We start from the raw sequence: 19,332 nt of genomic DNA, 5'->3' as shown, positions 1-19,332 counted from the left end.
TGTAGGGAAGGGCAGTCTCTAAGAGCAGTGGAAGCCCCTGGTGGGTTTAAGCAGGGGATTGGCATAATCAGAGGTGTGTGTGTTATAAAGATGACTTTGACTCCAGTGTGGAGGACAGATCAGGAGGAGGCAAGGGTGGATGTGGGAAGAACAGCTAAGAAGGTGTCTCAGCAGTCTGGTGAGAGTGAGGGACTCAAGGTGAAACTATGGGCTACACAGGTACACTTAGGAGTTATAGTCCTAAAGGTGGTGACTGAAATGTTTACCTGGAAATTGTCTAGTGAGAGGACATAGCATGAGAAGAGAAGAGATATTCAAGAACTTGAAAATTTAATGGCAGAGTATAGAAGGATGAGGCTGCAAAGGAGACAGAGCAGTCAGAGGTAGGAGAAAAGCCAGGGATGCGGGACCCAGAGCCAGGGGACAGACTGTTTCAGGAAGGGAAAGTGGTTGACAGAGTGGAATCTGCTGGGCAGTGAACTAAAATGAGATTTCTTTTCTTTAAAAAAGACAGTGACAATAGGGTAGATTCATTGGTGACATGAGGGTGTTTTTTTCCGTGTCAGAATGGGGGTGAAGTCAATTTCAATGGGTCCAGGATTAAGTAGTGAATGAGAAAGGGAAAAAGTGAGTATGGGCGATTTCTTAAAGATGGTTTGGCTGTGAAATAGATTAGACTATTTATAACATAGTGATTTGTTGTTTACTAAACACATAAATATTAGGAAAGTCAACTTGTTCAAAGAATTTGTGGGGTTGTTATTGTTTCGTTGTTCTTGGAAACGAAACGGGAAGAATAAAGCCATGTACAGTATGTTATCTAGCTAGGCTTAGCACTGTTTGAATATTTTAAATGGATAAAGAATATTTTGGGTAGCATTTTACTGCTCGTGTACAAAGTGCTTTTTCATGTACCTCTCATTTAGTCCTCATGAAATTTTATACATCAAGAAACTAAGAGTCAGAGAGGTATTAAATAACTTTCCAAGCCGTAAAGAGTATGGAAAACTAAGAATAAATAAATGTATCTTTAGATTAAGAGTAGTTCAAAGAGAACATTTTTCTAATATATTAATTTTCAATCTATACATGTATATATTATATACTATATATATAGCTGTCTTCCACAATTAAAAACATACCAAAGGTCTTGTTTTAATTTATTAAAAGTTAACAAATTCTTTCAGTGCCTTGCTTGTATGCCTCTTAAGTCCAATTATTTGTTTACTAGGTCTTCTATTTTGATAACGTTTATTGGTACCTTCTGAAAACTAATATATTTGATTTCTCAAGTACAGGTGTATTCCAAACTCATTTTCCACTTCACATTATGGTTTAATAAATATTATAACTGTTATAACAAAGTCATAACTGCACCTAAGATTTGAAAAATGACTCTGCCTTATAAAAGAAGCACAGATAGGACCTTCTTAACTTACCTGCTCATATAGTTCCAGTTTAAGGCTCAGAGTTTTGAATTAGCTTTTTTTTAACAGCTTTATTGAGATAAAAGCACATTCCATATAATTCACCCTTTTAAGGTGTACAATTCAGTGATTTTTGTTACTTTCACAGGGCTGTGCAACCCATCACTACACTCAATTTTAGAAAATTTTCATTACCCAGAAAGAAGCCTCATACCGCTTAGCCCCCTAATCTCTCTACCCCTCTTTCCCCCAGTCCTGGGCAACCCCATACTCTACTTCTTATCTTACAGATTTACCTATTCTGCGCATCTTGTACAAATGGAGTCATACAGTGTGTGGTCCTCTGTGACTGGTTTCTTTCACTTAGCATAATGTTCTAATTGACTTTTGAGGCATAGACACAGTGCATGTACAGATACAAAGTAGCACTGGTGTGTGTGAGTCCATCTATGCCTCTGGCATTATTCTGAGGTAACATTCTAACCCAGGTACCATGCATCTAAGGTCTATATCTTTACTCCTAATACCCAGTTGCCCATTCAAGATTTTTGACTACTTTGGATACTACAGATCTTTGCCTTTGGATGCATAGAGTCACTAGGAGGAATAATTTGGACATGGCAGTTATATCAACGGAATCCCCAAACGAAGGATAATGAGAGAAGACACCTTTGATTACATACAGCTTGTCCACACAAGGGTCATTAATGCACAGTTGTCTGATTTGAGCCCATAAATTTGGGCTTTGGGGGTCTGTTTAGCAGAAAATGAATCTAGCAGTTGGTTCCCTTTGAAATCTAATCTATACAGAATTCTTTTTTAGGGTAGATTTTCTGTTTGCCCTGCACCCCACCCTAGCCCCAGAATTTCCTATACCACCACTCACGACCCCACCATGCTAAGCCATAAATGCTCCCCATATCCAGCATCAGAACCCAAGAACATGAAATAGGCACTTTCTATTTCCAGTTTTTGTCATTTGTTTTTGGCTTAAATTGGGTTGAAATCTTCCTTTTTGTAGCCTTAAAAAAAAATGAACATACAGAATATAGCCACAAAGTAGCATTCTCATTTGTGCCAAACCTTTAACAAGCGAATTTTTAAAATTCCTAATATTTTACTGATTTTATGATGATTTTTTCCCCCTCCATAGAAGTCCCCGAATTGCAACCAGATCAACCAACGCCTTTTTATTTCTATTTTAATACATTGGATTTAATGTAATCCCCTAACCATTCAGTTCAAGGCCAGTACCATGAAAAAACGTTGTGTAGGTTCATCATGCTAATACTGCTATTTTGATTTCTGAATTTGTTTTAAAATTTATTTTGTTAAACGTATGTTTTGGTCCAGAAAACTTAAAGCTCTCTGTGTGTGTGTGTGTGTGTGTGTGTGTGTGTGTGTGTGTGTGTCGCTTGATGTGAAAAGCACTAGGAAGAACACTATACTGTCCTGCTATTACTAAAGACAGGCTTTGAAATACAGTATGAAAGGATATAATTCACATGTTTGCGTGCAGTTCAAATTACGAAAAACAATAATTACTATGTGCCATTCCCATTGAGAAATTTTGTTGGTGACCCATTCACTACAATGTCTGAGGGCATAGGTTTTAGTCTTTTTTTTTTTCTTTTCACTGATGTATCCCCAATACCGAGTACAGTTTGTGGCACACAGTTGGCACGCAGTAGCTATTTGGTGAATTGATATATTTATTGAATGAATTCCTTTAGAATGAACTCCTAGCGTTCTATGCCCTTTATAATCTAACCCTGATCTGTATCTCTCACATAAACCCCATTGATGTTAACACAAACATTTGCTTTAGTTTGTCTCTTCGTTCTTTTGTTTAAATCACTTTCTTTTTATTGAACTGTAGTTGATGTACAGTATTATATAAGTTTCAGGTGTACAACATAGTGATTCACAATCTTTAAAGGTTATATTTCATTTATTATAAAATATTGGCTATATCCCCTATGTTGTACTATATATATATATAATCTCCTTGCAGCTTATTTATTTTATACATAGTAGTTTGTACCTCTAAATCCCCTACCCCTATATTGCCCGTCCCCTCTTCCCTCTCCCCACTGGTAACCACTAGCTTGTTCTCCATATCTGTGAGTCTGTTTCTTTTTTTTGTTATATTCACTAGGTGGTTTTATATTTTTAGATTCCACATATAAATGATATCATGTAGTATTTGTCTTTCTCTGTCTGACTTAATTCACTTAACATAATACCCTGCAAATGGCAAAATTTCAAAACTTTATTCTTTGTATGGCTCTGTAGAATTCCATTGTATATATACTCCATCTTCGTCATCCATCTGTCTGTTGATGGACACTTAGGTTGCTTTCATATCTTGACAGTTGTAAATAATGCTGCTATGAACATTGTGGTGCATGTATCTTTTAGAATAAGTGTTCTTGTTTTTTTCGGATAAATACCCGGGGGTGGAATTGGTGGGTCATATGGTAGTTCTATCTTTACTTTTTTGAGGAACCTCCATATTGTTTTCCATAGTGGCTGCACCAATTTACATTCCCACCAACAGTATGAGGGTTCCCTTTTTTCTACATCTTCACCAACATTTGTTATTTATGGTCTTTTTGATGATTGCCATTCTGACAAGTGTGAGGGAATATCTCATTGTGCTTTTAATTTGCATTTCTCTGATGCTTAACAGTGTTGAGCATCTTTTCATATGCCTGTTGGCCATCTGTATTTCTTCTTTGGAAGAATGTCTGTTCAGGTCTTCTGCCCATTTTTTAAATTGAGTTGTTTGGTTTTGTGATGTTGTTGTATGAGCTGTTTATATATTTTAGATATTAACCCTTTATCAGTCATATCACTGGCAAATATTTTTTTTCCCATTCAGTAGGTTGTCTTTTTGTTTTGTCAGTGCCTTCCCTTCCTGTGCAAAACCTTTTAATTAGGTCCCATTTGTTTATTTTTGCTTTTAATATCTTTGCTTTAGGAGACAGATCCAAAAAAATATTGCTACAATTTATGTCAAGGAATGTTCCACCTGTGTTTTCTTCTAGGAGTTTTATGGTTTCCAGTCTTACATTTAGGTCTTTAATCCATTTTGAGTTTATTTTTGTATATGGTGTTAGAGAATGTTCTAATTTCATTCTTTTATATGTAGCTATCCAGTTTTCCCAGCACCACTTATTGAAGAGACTATCCTTTCTCCGTTGTATACTCTTGCCTCCTTTATCAAAGATAAGTTGACCATATGTGCGTGGGTTTATCTCTGGGCTTTCTGTCCTGTTCCATTGATCTGTATTTCTGTTTTTGTGCCAGTACCATACTGTCTTGATTACTGTAGCTTTGTAGTATAGTCTGAGAGCATGATTCGTCCAGCTCTGTTCTTCTTTCTCAAGATTGTTTTGGCTATTTGGGGCCTTTTCTGTTTCCATACAAATTTTAAGTTATTGTTCTAGTTCTGTGGAAAGTGCCCTTTTTTTAGGGATTACATGAGTCTGTAGATTGCCTTGGGTGGTGTGATTGTTTTAACATTAATTCTTCTAGTTCATGAACACAGTATATCTTTCTATCTGTTGTGTTGACTTCAATTTCTTCATCAGTGTCTTATAGTTTTCTCAGTACAGGTCTTTTACCTCCTTAGGTAGGTTTATTCCTAGGTATTTTATTCTTTTACATGTGATTGTAAATGGAATTGTTTCCTCAATTTCTCTTTCTGAGAGTTTACTGTTAGCGTGTAGAAATTCAGTAGACTTCCGTGTATCAAATTTGTATCTTGAAACTTTACCAAATTCATTGATGAGCTCTGGTAGTTTTCTGGTGGTATCTTTAGGATTTTCTGTGTAGAGTATCATGTCATCTGCAAACAGTGACGGCTTTACTTCTTCCTTTCCAATTTTGATTCCTTTTCTTGTCCAATAGCTGTGGCGAGGACTTCCGATAATATATTGAGTAAAAGTGTTGAGAGTGGGCATCCTTGTCTTGTTTCTGATCTTGGAGGAAGTACTTTCAGCTTTTCACCATTGAGTATGATGTTAGCTGTAGGCTTGTCAGTATATGGCCTTTATTATGTTGAAGTATGTTCCCTCTATATCCACTTTCTGGAGAGTTTTTTTTATCATAAATGGGTGTTGAATTTTGTCAAAAGCTTTTTCTGCATCTGTTGAAATAACGATATAGTTTTTATTCTTAAATTTGTTAATGTGGTGTATCATATTGATCAGTTTGCAGATAGTGAAAAATCCTTGCCCTGAGATAAATCCCACTTGATCATGGTGAATGATCCTTTTGATGTATTGTTGGATTCAGTTTGCTAATATTTTGTTGAGGATTTTTGCATCTGTGTTTATCAGTGATACTGGCCTGTAATTTTTTTGTGTGTGTTACATCTTTGGTTTTGATATCTGAGTGATGCTGACCTTGTAGAATGAGTTTGAAAATATTCCTTCCTCTGCATTTTTTTTTTTTTTTTGGTGGGGGGTAATAGAGAAGGATAGATGTTAGCTCTTCTCTAAATGTTTGGTAGAATTCATCTGTGAAGCTATTTGATCCTGGACTTCTGTTTGCTGGGAATTTTTTTTTTTTTTAGGTTTTTTTTGTGTGTGTGTGTGGTACGCGGGCCTCTCACTGTCATGGCCTCTCCCGCTGCGGAGCACAGGCTCTGGACACGCAGGCTCAGCGGCCATGGCTCACGGGCCCAGCTGCTCCGCGGCATGTGGGATCCTCCCAGACCGGAGCACAAACCCGCGTCCCCCCGCATCGGCAGGCGGACTCTCAACCACTGCGCCACCAGGGAAGCCCAAGGGAATTATTTTTTATTATTGACTTACTTTCATTACTGGTAATTGGTCTGTTCCTATTTTCTGTTTCTTCCTGGTGCAGTCTTGGGAGATTGTACATTTCTAGAAATGTGTCCATTTTTTCTAGGTTGTCCATTTTATTGGCATAGAGTTGTTCACAGTCTCTCAGTTTTTTATGTTGCTTCAGCAGCCCTCTATGGTGGTCCTTTGAGCATGGCGCTCGGGGAAAGGACAGTTCTTATAAAACTGAAGAACAGGTAGAACTGGCACAGAACCATGGAGGGGTTGGGTAGGAATTAGGTCAACAGAGGAGAAAAGAGAGAATCCCAGAGTTAAAAAGCAGAGCCTAGATACATCTTTCCTTTTCTCTAAAAATGTATTCTGACTTCATTACTAAGCCCATAGGTCCTTCAACTCATACAGCAAGAGACATGCGCCATATATTCCTAAGAATGCGCATATACATTTGAGCTGTTAAAATGATTAAACATGTATTACATTTTGATGAATTATATCTGGGCCCTGCCTCTGTATCCTTATAACCTACCCATGCTTTTTCAGTTACTCAATAAACTTTATTCCTTGTCCTTAAAGGTCAAAAACCAAAAAGAACAGACAACCACTTATGACCTAACCAGTCTAGCGTCTGAAATCTTAAAACATTCAAAGCTATAGCTTTCTCTAAAATGCTTCACAAGCAGTTAACCTATTTTTAAAGTTTTTTCACTGAGGTATAGTTGATGTACAATGTTATATAAGTTTCAGGCATACAATGTAGTGACCCACAATTTTAAAGATTATACTCCATTTGTAGTTATTGTAAAGTATTGGCTATATTTTATATGCTGTATTTTATATTTTAAATGCTTCACAAGCTCTTAGCCTTTAAATGAGAATACTCTCAATTTAGTGTCAATTATTTTATTATGTATTGGTTTTCAATATTTAATCTCTCACAATGATCACCTATTAGTAACTAACTTCAGGAATTAATATGTACTTTAATTCTGTCAAATTTAATAGAAAAAGGAGAGAGAGAGAAAGAACCTGGGTGACTTTGGCTTTTAACATGGGAACTCCTGGCACAGCCTGTGTCTGAGGCAACCTTGGTGGTCTAGCAATATTGCATAAGCATCTTATGGTTGGACAATTAATGACATTGGGAATTTGTCAGGGACCTCTTTCCTTTATGCACTGCCAGTCTCCAGTGTCATTGTTAATTAGTCTTCAGGTCTCCTGTTTGTCTGCTAGAATGCATCCTGGATAAGCCAAGTTAATAAGTTGGAGCGGGCAGGCTGCCTGGCCGTTGAATGTGCGACTGTGCTCAGTCAGTCAGAGGGCAGCCCTCTGCTTTGATCGTGTGGAGAAGTTTAATTCTAACAGGCCACATGGGAGGCTGTGCCCCCTGGGGTGCAGAGAGGGCCTCGGGCACAGCAGGAGAGCTGCTCTCCTTTGCGCTGGTTTCAGTGTTTCTTATTTCAAAACTGTGAAGCTCGGAGGCCCAGGACACTTGCTTCACATTTTGCTTCGTCTTTCTCCAGGAGTTTCTTCCTTGAATTCTCAGAGTGGGTGGTGGAACATCAGCAAGGGAACAAAAATCATTATCTCTTTGTTCCAAACAGAAGATTTGCACTGGGGCATATTTTTGTAAATAGAGTAGAATTTGTAGCACATAATCCCTAGTCATGACTCTCTTGCTGTTCTGGCTATGACATGTTTCAACCAAAGGCATAAAAGTGACAAATAATAAATACGAGGCCACTTGCTAGTGCCAGGCATTTTGCAAACCACTTTACATGCATTATCTCACAATTCATATATCTTGCCTATGAGGAAGGGGGTCCCCATTTTGCAGATGAGAAAAGCTACAGCCCACCTGCACTCAGGTAGGTACTCGATCCAAGCACGAGCCCTTTGCCATACCACCACCTGGCCTCATAAAATCTGGGCAGTTTGATGGACCCCATGGGCTCTGTCAGCACAGATAGGACAAAGGGAGAGCTGCAGTGATCAACCCTTTTAATTCAGGCAGAGGTGGAGGCTTCGCTTGTGTGTTTAGGAAAGGAACCTCTGCCTTGGGCTTTGCGTTTGCTAGGGAGAAATAACCTTGAAGAAATTACTGTCAGGGCTTCAAGTATGTCCTCTTACCAAAATGCAGGCCTCACCATATATTATTTGTGTTCGTGAAAAATAGTTCTCTATAAATGGAATTGTTGGGATTTGAATGTAGTAGAGGGCTAAAGAATTTAAAAGCCTCTCCCAATTTATATTGTAAGAATAAATGTGGCTTCCTGTGTTCTCAGAATCATGGCTGGATATCATCAGAAAAGCTTATGTGGTCATGAAAGTTCATTGAAAAATGTAGATTCTTGAAAGCAGGCCTCTTCCAAAGTGTGTCTGACCAATCTCCTGCTTCTGGGCCTGCTGTCATAACTGCTCAGTCAGGAGAATGATCTTTACTACCTTCTTGTGCCTTACAGCATGAAGTGGTGGATGTTTTTGGGGTGGGGAGGGTCTTTAAAATACACTGAGCCCTTTCACATCAGGCTTGGGACAGTCACAGGGTTTGTGAATGAAGAGACTAGGACCCCTTGATGTACCTTCCTGGAAAGGAAGGAAAAGAGACAAGGAGGTCATCCTGCACCCCTGGAGAGCCCACTCGGAGTCTGGGTCAACATTGCTAATTTTTTTTCCACTTTCCTCTGCACTAGAAGCTAGTTAAGGTGAGGAGATCTGGTGCTTTGGCCAGGTATGCATGGAGGTCTCTGGAGAAGTTTGGAGATGAGTAAATGAATCGTGCATGATGGCTTTGCGGGGATTAATAGAAATACACAACTAAGTATAATTAAAGGTAAAACATAATTGCTCTCTGGAAGGTAGACGTTTGAAAGATGCAAAATCTTTGGATTGGAAAGGTTTTATGGTGGTGGCAGCATCTCAGAGAAACTTTTTTAGGATGAACAGGACTTTGTCAAATGTGGTAGAAGGTATGTTTGGGATGAGAGCAGGATGGGCAGAGAACCACATGAATGAAGGCATGGAACTGGGAACACTGGTTTATATAAGTTGGAAACATTGCATAATTTTGATGTCGTTGGTCAGATATATGGGGAAATAGAACTGAAAGGTAGAATGGTACCATCATGGAAAAGACCTTAAATCTCAGGCCTGGGAGTTTGAATTCAGTTGAATGAGCAACGAGAACCCATTACGAGTTTCATCTTTTTTGTGTACCTTTCCCTCTTTGTTTTCAGTGGATGATCTTGCCTTGTAATTCGCGGAGACCAGGGAAAACAAGTTTCAAAGTTAACTTTTGACCTCCTCTCCCTTAAAACAAAAGAAAAGAGCAGAACAACAACAAAAAAACCAATACACTCACCTCTCCCCCATCTCAGTAAATGGCACTTCCAGCCACACCTTGCTCATCTTTCCTCTCCCTCAACTTTACATCGACTGCATCAGCAATTTGTTCTACCTCTGAAATATATTCCAGCTCTATGTACCCTGCCCCTCTCCTCTCTGTCCCTGATATCACTCTAGCCCAAAGCCATTATTTTGAGAACAGAATACTGGTGGGAAGGGAGGTACTTATCATTTGGCCACAGGCCCATCTACTAGGAAAGAGGTAAAGGGAAATCTGATAATAGTAGAAAATTATTAAGTAGTCATTGTAGAGAGGACAAATCCACTGAAAAATAAAGGTAAAAACGTAGGGGGTAAAAAAGGAGTGTTTTGAAATGATGGTTTTGGCTGGTTTTAAGGAATTTGTTCCAGGTAAGATAGATCATTTTAAAAAAAGAAATGAGTCTTTGTGTCCCAATGGACAGGGTTTCCTAGATAGCACCGGTATGGTTATCAGAATAGTTAATCACAGATATTCAAAATAAGATCTATTAAAAACTTTTAGAAAATAACATTGTCAGTAGGAAGAGCCTAAACTTAGGCCCTTGTGTCCTGTGATCGGCCTCATGATCTCCGGTGGGAATCCCTGGAGCTGACTCCGGGAATGTAGCTGATGCTGAACTTGACAGAGTTCCCTCACATCATGCTTTCATCTTCAGCACAATCTGGTAGTCTCCCAGAGTTGCCTAGTATTTCAGCAGTCTAGTTGGCAATATTGTAAGAGAAAGTGTCAGGCAGCTAATTTCGAGGGACCGTTGAGTGACCTCTTTTGCCTTTTTTGTGCTTCAGTGCTGACGTGCTTGTGGATTGCCTTATATAGTAAACATTCTGGGGTGCTAGTTTTGGAAACGCCGAGTTCTTGTATACAAATTTCCCAACATAAATAAAGGAATCCTTTCTAACCGTCTTCTTCCAAAATGCCTTACCTCTGTGCTTCTGTAAATTCCTCCAAGAATATATCTTTCTCTATTTTTTGAAGCAGGTGGCATGATTTCCGGGCGAAAATCTAATGCTTTAATATATTCTCTTGAATAAGGACATGTCAGTAATTTCTGGCCATGATCAACAGACAAAAGTGATCATGACTCAGCTCTAGCTTTGGAGAAATGAAGCCTTTTTTCACCCAGTGCATTTCTGCCACTGGCACAAACATACAGAAACCTTGAGAAAATGCCTCTTGCCTGGGTTAACTGCTTTTTATGACGGTGAACTACGGTTTATTGTGGCCTCCATGTCACCAAGTCAGAACTATCTAATTTGAGGGGCCTTGATTATCAAAAAAAGCAACCTCTTGTAAATTCCAGACATCCTGTCTGAAGTAAATTATGTATAAAATGTTTCACATGTGTTAATGGGAAGGGGAGGTGAACGGGAGTGAAGAGAGATTCGGTCCTCCCTAACCTGGGGTTAGTTCTCATGCTGGGACGTGGGTGTCACCTTGAGGAATCTCCAGTTTGGTGAGAATTTCCGCAAAATCTATTTTAAGCTCCACTTTTAGAGTATGAATCTGAAGAGGGTCTGGGCCCTTAATTCCCTAGAACTAGTCCTTGAGTAGTTCTTGCCTCTATTTTGGAGAGACCAAAAGCAGAGTACCTCACCTGTCCCAAGTCAGAGGTTTTGCCGTGTCTCTAAAAAAAAAAAAAAAAAAACTTGAAGGTGATGCATTTCCCTGTTCCTAAAGAAAGGTGTAAAGTGAGCTAATTATTTGTTTGTTTCTGCTCTTTCCCCTGTAATTTGGATAAACGATGATGGATAAGGATTTTGCACTATTAATACCCAAGTGCAGAGCATAGAGCACAAGTTCAGCGAATCCGTGTTCTCCAGGAAGTCTAACTGCCACCTTCTCTTCACAGCAAGTGAGAAACAGATGGCAGTGGTGTGTAAGGAGTCACCAAAGGAGTATCTGCAGCCGTTCAAGGACAGGCTCAAAGAGTTCTTCCAGAAAGGTAGGAGGTGTGACGTTCTGAAACGTCCTTCCTTTCTCCATCTTTCTCTGACACCCACTGCCCCGTGCATCCCACCTGAGCACTGGCAGATGTTTCCATTAGACCATCTTCCCATGGTGGAGCCGTACTCAACTTAGATGGAGTTGTCCTGTAACCTTTATATCACCTTTTAAATCTGCTGTGAGATTTTAAATCCTTTAACATCACTCCTGTTTCTGTAAACTTTGTGAGAGAAGGCTTTCTCTCTTTGTCTCTTCATGGATCCCGAGAGGATCCTCAGTCCCTGTTAACTAACTGACAGACGACGTCCATGCAAGGCTTATGCAGTTGTGCAGGTGGATGGTGATTATCTTTCTGGTTTTACGAGTATAGCAATTTGGAAACTTGTGTTGTATTTTCCATTCTTTTCAGAAAGGAAAGTTGGGGCCAGGTGAATGTCACACATCCAATCACTTGGCAACCGTCAGCCCTCTGGGGTTAGCGGATGGAAGTGATACTCATGAGACCCAGTACTGACTTAAAAATCTTACCGAGTTATATTCCTTCCTCCATGGTTTTGGCAGGACTAGGGAACTTTTGTTGAGCCCTGGTAGTGAACGTGAAAGTTTAACGCCTTTTGGATGTTTCCTGTTCTGGTTTCTCAGATTCAGCCTAGATGTAAAACAAAAATAAGTGTGGGGCACAGTTTCCAAATATAAAATAAATAGGTCATGGGGAACGTGATTTACAGGATGGTGACTGTAGTTAATAATACTGTATTGTATATTTGAAAGTTGCTAAGAGAGTAGATCTTAAAAGTTCTCATTACAAGAAAAAAATGTGTAACTCTGCATGCTGACAGATGTTAACTAGACTTATTGTGATGATCATTTCACCATATCTACTTATAAGGAATCATTATGTTGTACACCTGAAACTAATCTAATGCTGCGTGTCAAGACTATCTCAATAAAGGAAAAAAAAAGTGTGGGATAGTTAGAGGGGGCTTCTGTCTTTGCTAGAAAGCCAGAGGAAATGCATGTAGGAACCTTTAGGGGTATATCAGCATGGTGTTTCTATTTATTACTAAGGCTACATGATACCACACCATCAACAAAAGACCATTAAGCAGGGTAAAAAGTATGGCCAAACCACCTTGGAAATTGGCAGGGAAATTCTCAGTCCATGAGTCAGAGAAACTTCATTCCAGCGGGTCTCTTGGTGCAGAGTTCATTGCTCCCTCCACCCGGATGAGGCCTCATTTGTGTTGAAGCAGAAATCAGAACTCGCTCTCGGCCACAGCTGAGCCTTATATGTGATGTAAGTAGCGCCATCAGGCCAAGTATCATTTTGAGAGCAGATAGTAATACCAACACTTACGGGTTATGTGGCTAAACTTAGGTTTTATGTGTGATTTATTAAAGTAGATGCATTGCTTTATGATTATTTTCTGTAAATATAACCTAAATGGCCTAAAGAAGCGCACGAAATATTTCCCTTTGCTGACCCCCAATTAATAATTTCTACTTTTGACATATGCATAGGGAACTTGAAATGAGGCTCATGTGTATTTCAATTCCATTCCTTTCTTTTTCCCATTTCTATTTGTTTAAATTTAAAATTTTTTTAAATTTTTATTGAAGTCAGTTGATTTACAATATTGTGTTAGTTTCAGTGAATATAAAACACAGTGAATACATATATATATATATATATATATATATATATATATCCCTTTTCAGATTCTTTTCCCTTATAGTCTATTACAAAAGATTGAGTATATAGTTCCCTGTGCTATACAGTAGGTCCTTGTTGTTTATCTATTTTGTTATATGTTAAACCCAAAGTGCTAATTTATCCCTGTCCCCACCCGCTTTTCTCCTTTGGTAATCCTAAATTTGTTTTCTATGTCTGTGAGTCTCTTTCTGTTTTGTGAATAAGTTCATTTGTATCATTTTTTTAGATTCCACATATAAGCAATATATGATATTTGTCTTTGGCTTACTTCACTTAGTATGATAATCTCTAGGTCCATCCATGTTACTGCAAGTGGCATTATCTCATTCTTCTTTATGGCTCAGTAATATTCCGTTCCACTGTATATATGTACCACATCTTCTTTTTTAAAAAATTAATTAATTAATTAATTAATTTATTTATTTTGGGCTGTGTTGGGTCTTCGTTTCTGTGCGAGGGCTCTCTCTAGTTGTGGCAAGCGGGGGCCGCTCTTCATCGCGGAGCGCGGGCCTCTCACTGTTGCGGCCTCTCTTGCTGCGGAGCACAGGCTCCAGACGCGCAGGCTCAGTAGTTGTGGCTCACGGGCCCAGTTGCTCCGTGGCATGTGGGATTCCCAGACCAGGGCTTGAACCCGTGTCCCCTGCATTAGCAGGCAGATTCTCAACCACTGCGCCACCAGGGAAGCCCTACCACATCTTCTTTATCCATTCACCTGTCAGTAGACATTTAGGTTGCTTCCATATCTTGGCTATCCATATCTATATTTAATTGCTATTATTCTATATCTAGAAAATTCTGCAATGAGTATGTCTAGGTATTATTGGCTCGTATACTGTAATGGCCTTAGGATCCTTTCTCTTCAAATTAGCTAACATTTTAAAACACTTACGTTGTGAATTTTTTTTTCTTTTTGTTGGAAGAGGATAAATATGAAGAGATTTAGAACACTGAAAATCTTCTTTGATGCCTTGGAAAAGGAATTTGCAAATCACTCTTGGAAGTTCTGTTTTAGTTTCTTCTCTCCCAGGTTTCTTAAGAAAACTGTGATCTGTTCTGAGGGAGGGAATCGAGTTGAGGCAAACTGGACCTTGAGTCAGGAAAGCAAGGATGTGGCCACAATAAGCTGTTCTAAGAATGCCCTAGAGCAGTGGTTCTCAACCCTGGCTGCATACTAGGATCACCTCGGGGAGATTTTAAAAATTTCAACACCTGGGCCAAATTCCAGACCCACCACTAGCATCTCTAGGGGTGGGACCAGGTATCAGCATTTCTTTTTTTCACTCCCCATGTAATCCCAGTGTGCAGCCCAGGTTGAGAACCACTATTGTCAAGCTTAGTTCACCTCTTAATGGGTATTCAAAGGTATTTCGTCAGAGCCCGCTGTGTGTTAGGCACTGTGACAGACGCTGGCGATCCTAAGATGAGCCATAGACCCCTCGTCCCTCTCTCAAGGACCGTCTTACTGGGGAAAGGTCTGTAATTGAATAAAGGAGTCACCTCTCCGTTAAGCAACAGAGGGAAGGGAAGATGGGAAGGACGTAGGAATAGCCTCAAGTTATGGTTAAAACAAAGTCAGCCAAAATGAGACACAAAAAGAATTTGGAGGAAAATTACTATTCTAAAATGAATTTTAAAATATAAAAATAAATCTTAAACATTGCCAATGTCATGTGGTGAAAAGAGCCACTGTTGAAATACCTGTGTTACTGTTGACTCATTAGTTAACTGAGTTGGTCAAAGAGCAGTCTAGAATTGTGCCACCCAGTGTGTCAGGCACTGGCCACATGCAGCTGCTGAGCAGTTGAAACGTGGCTAATCCAGACTGAGAGGTGCTGCACAAATCAAACACACGCCAGATTTTGAAGACAGTACCAAAAAACATGCAAAATATTTTATTTCTGCTTTTTTTAGATTGGTTACACGGTAAAATAGTATTTTTAATATATTGGGTTAAATAAGTACAATATAATATTAATCTTAATTGACCTGTTTCTTTTCATTTTTAAGCACGGCCACTAGAACATTTAAAATTATATCTGTGGCTTGCATTGTAAGCTCTATTGGACAGGGCCGTCTAGAAGTAAGATCCCTTGTCCTTTCCCATCGCATTCCTTCACTTTCCTCTCCACGTTATTGCTTTAGCTTCTCAGCTTAAATCCTGGGTTATTGGGCCCCAGTATCACAAGCTGGCCTCTCCCCACTTTTGCTCTGGGTCTGGCCATTGTTTGGCTCTCAGGTGGGGGCGCTTAACTGAAGGAGGTGACAGCATGCTACTCCATCAGCCTACCCCTCTGTGGTTCAGGAGGCGCTGCCTTGCTACACTGCAGTATATACAAATGAAATATCTCTTGGCTACTGTAGAGTTCCGAGTAGTAGTCCCTTTTTTTTATGGAGATGGTTCACGGATTCATAGAAAATGTGAGATCTCTCATCTACTATAAATGTGCATTATCCACTCTGGATAATCAAGTTTTTATGGCAGTTATTGTGAGCGTAGGTGTCATCTAATGTGCCACTCATAAGAAACACCGTTATTCCAAGTACTGCTAAGAAACAAAAATTGCTGCCCATTAAACCATGACATGTCATAGATGACACAAGGTACCCCAGTATCACAGATGCTAAAATATGAAAATTCCATCGATTTTGAAATTGATGTAAGATGGTACTGTAATTAGGCATATAGGAGCAGAGAGGAGGGCTGACTAACACTTCCAGGTAAGTCAGGGAGGATTTTGAGCAAAGGAGATGTTTTTGTTCAGATCTGGAAAAAAACAAAGACGACGGTGATGTCAATGACAAGCAGTGACAGTGACTGCGAACATTTGGTGGTTGCTTCTATATACCAGGCACCTTGGGGAGCAGATAATTTTACTTTGTCTTCATGACAACCCTCTGAAGTAAACACTGTTATCACCCTGTTGTCCAGATGAGGAAATTTAAGATTAGGAATTCTCAGCAGCCAAGTTATAAAGGGCATTCCAGGCAGAGGAAAACACTGCAAATCTCAGGATGAAAGACATGACGTGTTTGGGGAATGGCAAGAGACTTGGTGTAGCTGTATCACAGGGCGTATGGAAAGAACACAAGACCCAAAGGAGAGGAGGGTCACAATGTGACTTGCTAAAGAATCTGAACTTTGTCTTACAGGCCACTGAGAGCCTTTGAAAAATAGTATGTATGGGAGCAACATGGTCACGTTCGATTTGTTTGTCGTGATGTTGGTGTGTTGGACTCATTTTGCTTTCTGTTGTTGTTAAGGAATACATTATAGGGAATTCCCTGGCGGTCCAGTGGTTAGGAAGGACTCCACACTGTCACTGCCAACGGCGCCGGTTCGATCCCTGGTCGGGCACCTAAGATCCCGCAAGCCGTGCAGCACAGCCAAAAATAAAACAAAATAAATAAATAAAAATAACATTTAAAAAAAGAAATACATTATAACTAAGAGCAACTAAAGAAGAGTTGGGACAGTAAAAGACTGGAATCCAGTCCGTCAAGCTCTTCCACAGCAGTCCAGGCAAATGATGGTAAGAACTTGAGCAAAAGCAATCACAGTAAAAATAAGAAAGGAAGGGACATATCCATAAAGCTTTTTGGAGTTACAGGACTAGATGGCCTATGAGAAGTAAAAAGACAGAGGAGAAAAGGATAACTCTCCTTTTCCTTGCTCAAGTAACTGGCTGGATACTGATGTGGAGGACCCATTCGGGATGGAATACAATGACATAAACTTTGGACACGTTGATTGGACATACATTTGAGACACACGGGTAGAATATTGGGCTCATAGGAGAGTGCTGGGTGAGACTTTATAGAGGATAGCAGTTTAAGTCATAGGAGTGAATGAGATACCCCAAAGAAGGGGTAGAGAATGAGAAGTTGTGGAGTATCTGAGCACAGGGTATAATACAATAATTATAAATGAGAAAAGACACTTCTGTACTTCCGTAGTATTTGGCAGGAGAGCCAGTTTTCAATTAGGGGTCCATCACTCGTAAAGTCTTAAGCAATTGCCTTCTTTACGCCTGAGAAGTCATACACATGCGTTGTGACTCAGTTGATTCATGGTTAGGCTAATTTTCATATGAGCTGCAGTTCAGTTCTTCTAACCATCATGATGATTTAATTTTCTTATGTAAATCATATCCTGTTGCCACACTCAGGCGGAGATGATGTGCCTGTCCTTCTGTCTTTTATCGTCCTTCCCTTCTCCGAAGGCCCTTAAATAGTGTTATTTAACAAAACTTGTTCTTAACTAATTTCACTTTCCTCACAGAATCGAAAGTAATTTTAACGGCACCCCTTTTCAGAGCTGCAGTCTCCATGGCATCTGAGCCCTTTCCCTGACGCGGTTTCTCTTTTCCACAGTAGTCTCTTATTGATTCCAGTTTACAGCTCCGTTCAGAGTGACCTTCTGCAGGCATTATTAGAGCTCATGTTTTTCCATCCTCAGATCAAACATGATCATAATGATACGGCCTTCAAAAATGTGATGCTCACATTAAAAGTCCCCATAAACGTGGCAGGGATCCTGTAATTGAGAGAAGGCGCAGAACAACTGGTTAGATCCCAGGTATAGATCTTTAGGGTGGTCTTTTCATGCTGTTAAATTGGTCATTTGTATTTATAGCTTTGGCCGGGAGGGCTGGAACCTAACCTGGTTCCAGTACCAACACTGTCCCACACTTGGCCTTATCTCATTCTCCATTAGTTTTACTTAGCATCTGTGAGTGGACCCAAATCAAAGTAAATCTGAATAAGCCATGTTAGTCCTAATTTATCTTCTGAGGTTCTTTGACCGGCTGAGATTAAAGATGTTCTTAACATCAAGAAACTGTTTTCTAGTAAAAAGTGAGTAGATAAATTTACCAAGCTTAAAAAAAACAATAACTCTGATTTCGCACGTTGAATGCAAAAAGAATTATCTGTGTAGCTGCATACCTCGTGATAGCTGGGACTGTGTCAGTCTGGTCCTATGCATTTTCTTGTCTCAACATAATATAGGCTTAGCCTGGCCCATAATCGGTGTTAATAATTATTTTTTTAATTAATGAACAAACAACTTGAGTCTTGTAAAGTGCCTGCAGGCTTTCCCCGCCCCCCCCCACGTGGGTTTCCTGTGTAAATCCTTTTTAGTATTGGTAAGTTGTGCCAGAATCTGGTAAGATGCATCTTTGGTCTACAGTGCATGCCTGTGGTCAGGTCTCCTGGATATCAAAGCATCTTTCTATGTTGCAGATGTACATAAATCCATTCTTCATAAATACTTAGCTCAGAGTAGATTGATAAAGGCTGTAATTGAACCTCTGTAAACTGTAGAATAAGAGCAGGTTATTAGGTAATCACTTCAACCCCCAGAATGTAGAAAGAAAACCGTCTGAGTCACCATATTCATGCCTTAAGATTACAGAGATCAGGACAGGTCATTGATCTGGACAGCGTGACCTGTGAAAGGAAATAATTCTTACATTCTTTACAGAACTTGTGGAAGGAAGAACTGTGGTTGGGGGAACACACACTCTACACGGGCCAAAATGAGTTCTTATATACATCATTACTCAAAAAAGTGCCAGCAGGGATGGCTCCAAATAACATCAGATGGCCGAGAGTTAAGATAATCTGTTGTGATTTCCAGGTCACTGAAGTAACAGAGCAGTAATCCTTGGAAGGTGGAGAAAGCCATCGTATCAGAGGCTTATTAAGTAGACTCTTATCTGAAAGGATTTAGTTTGAATCGGTTGTTTTATTTTTCCCACAAATTTCTGTCAAGAGCACATATTTGCCCCCCATCAGTTTCTCTATCTTCTCCTCTCCCCCTCCCTCCTCCCTCCCTCCCTCCTCCCTCTATCCCTTTCCTCTCCCTCCCCCTTTCTTCTTATCCCCCCTTTACTCCTCCTCCTTTTCTCTCTTCTCCCTTCTACTCAACCCCCTTTAAGTCTTTTTTTCTTTTACATCTTTATTGGAGTACAATTGCTTTACAATGGTGTGTTAGTTTCTGCTTTATAACAAAGTGAATCAGCTATACATATACATATATCCCCATAT

At 39.6% G+C, this 19,332-nt stretch overlaps 1 protein-coding gene across 2 annotated transcripts in view; it reads left to right on the top strand.

The window, feature by feature from the left end:
* FMN1 (formin 1) overlaps positions 1–19,332 on the top strand; it is a 409,376-nt gene that overhangs the window by 290,041 nt on the left and 100,003 nt on the right. For both annotated transcript variants that reach the window (XM_007462518.1, XM_007462519.1), the window contains one exon: positions 11,476–11,568. In XM_007462518.1, the coding sequence (XP_007462580.1) occupies positions 11,476–11,568 (93 nt within the window). The remainder of the gene's footprint in view (positions 1–11,475; positions 11,569–19,332) is intronic.

This window comes from Lipotes vexillifer, unplaced genomic scaffold, assembly GCF_000442215.2.
Source record: "Lipotes vexillifer unplaced genomic scaffold, Lipotes_vexillifer_v1.1 scaffold164, whole genome shotgun sequence".
In the NCBI taxonomy this organism is placed as follows: domain Eukaryota; kingdom Metazoa; phylum Chordata; class Mammalia; order Artiodactyla; family Lipotidae; genus Lipotes; species Lipotes vexillifer.
Note: the sequence above shows the minus strand (reverse complement) of the source record. Positions and strands in the feature narration are given on the sequence as shown.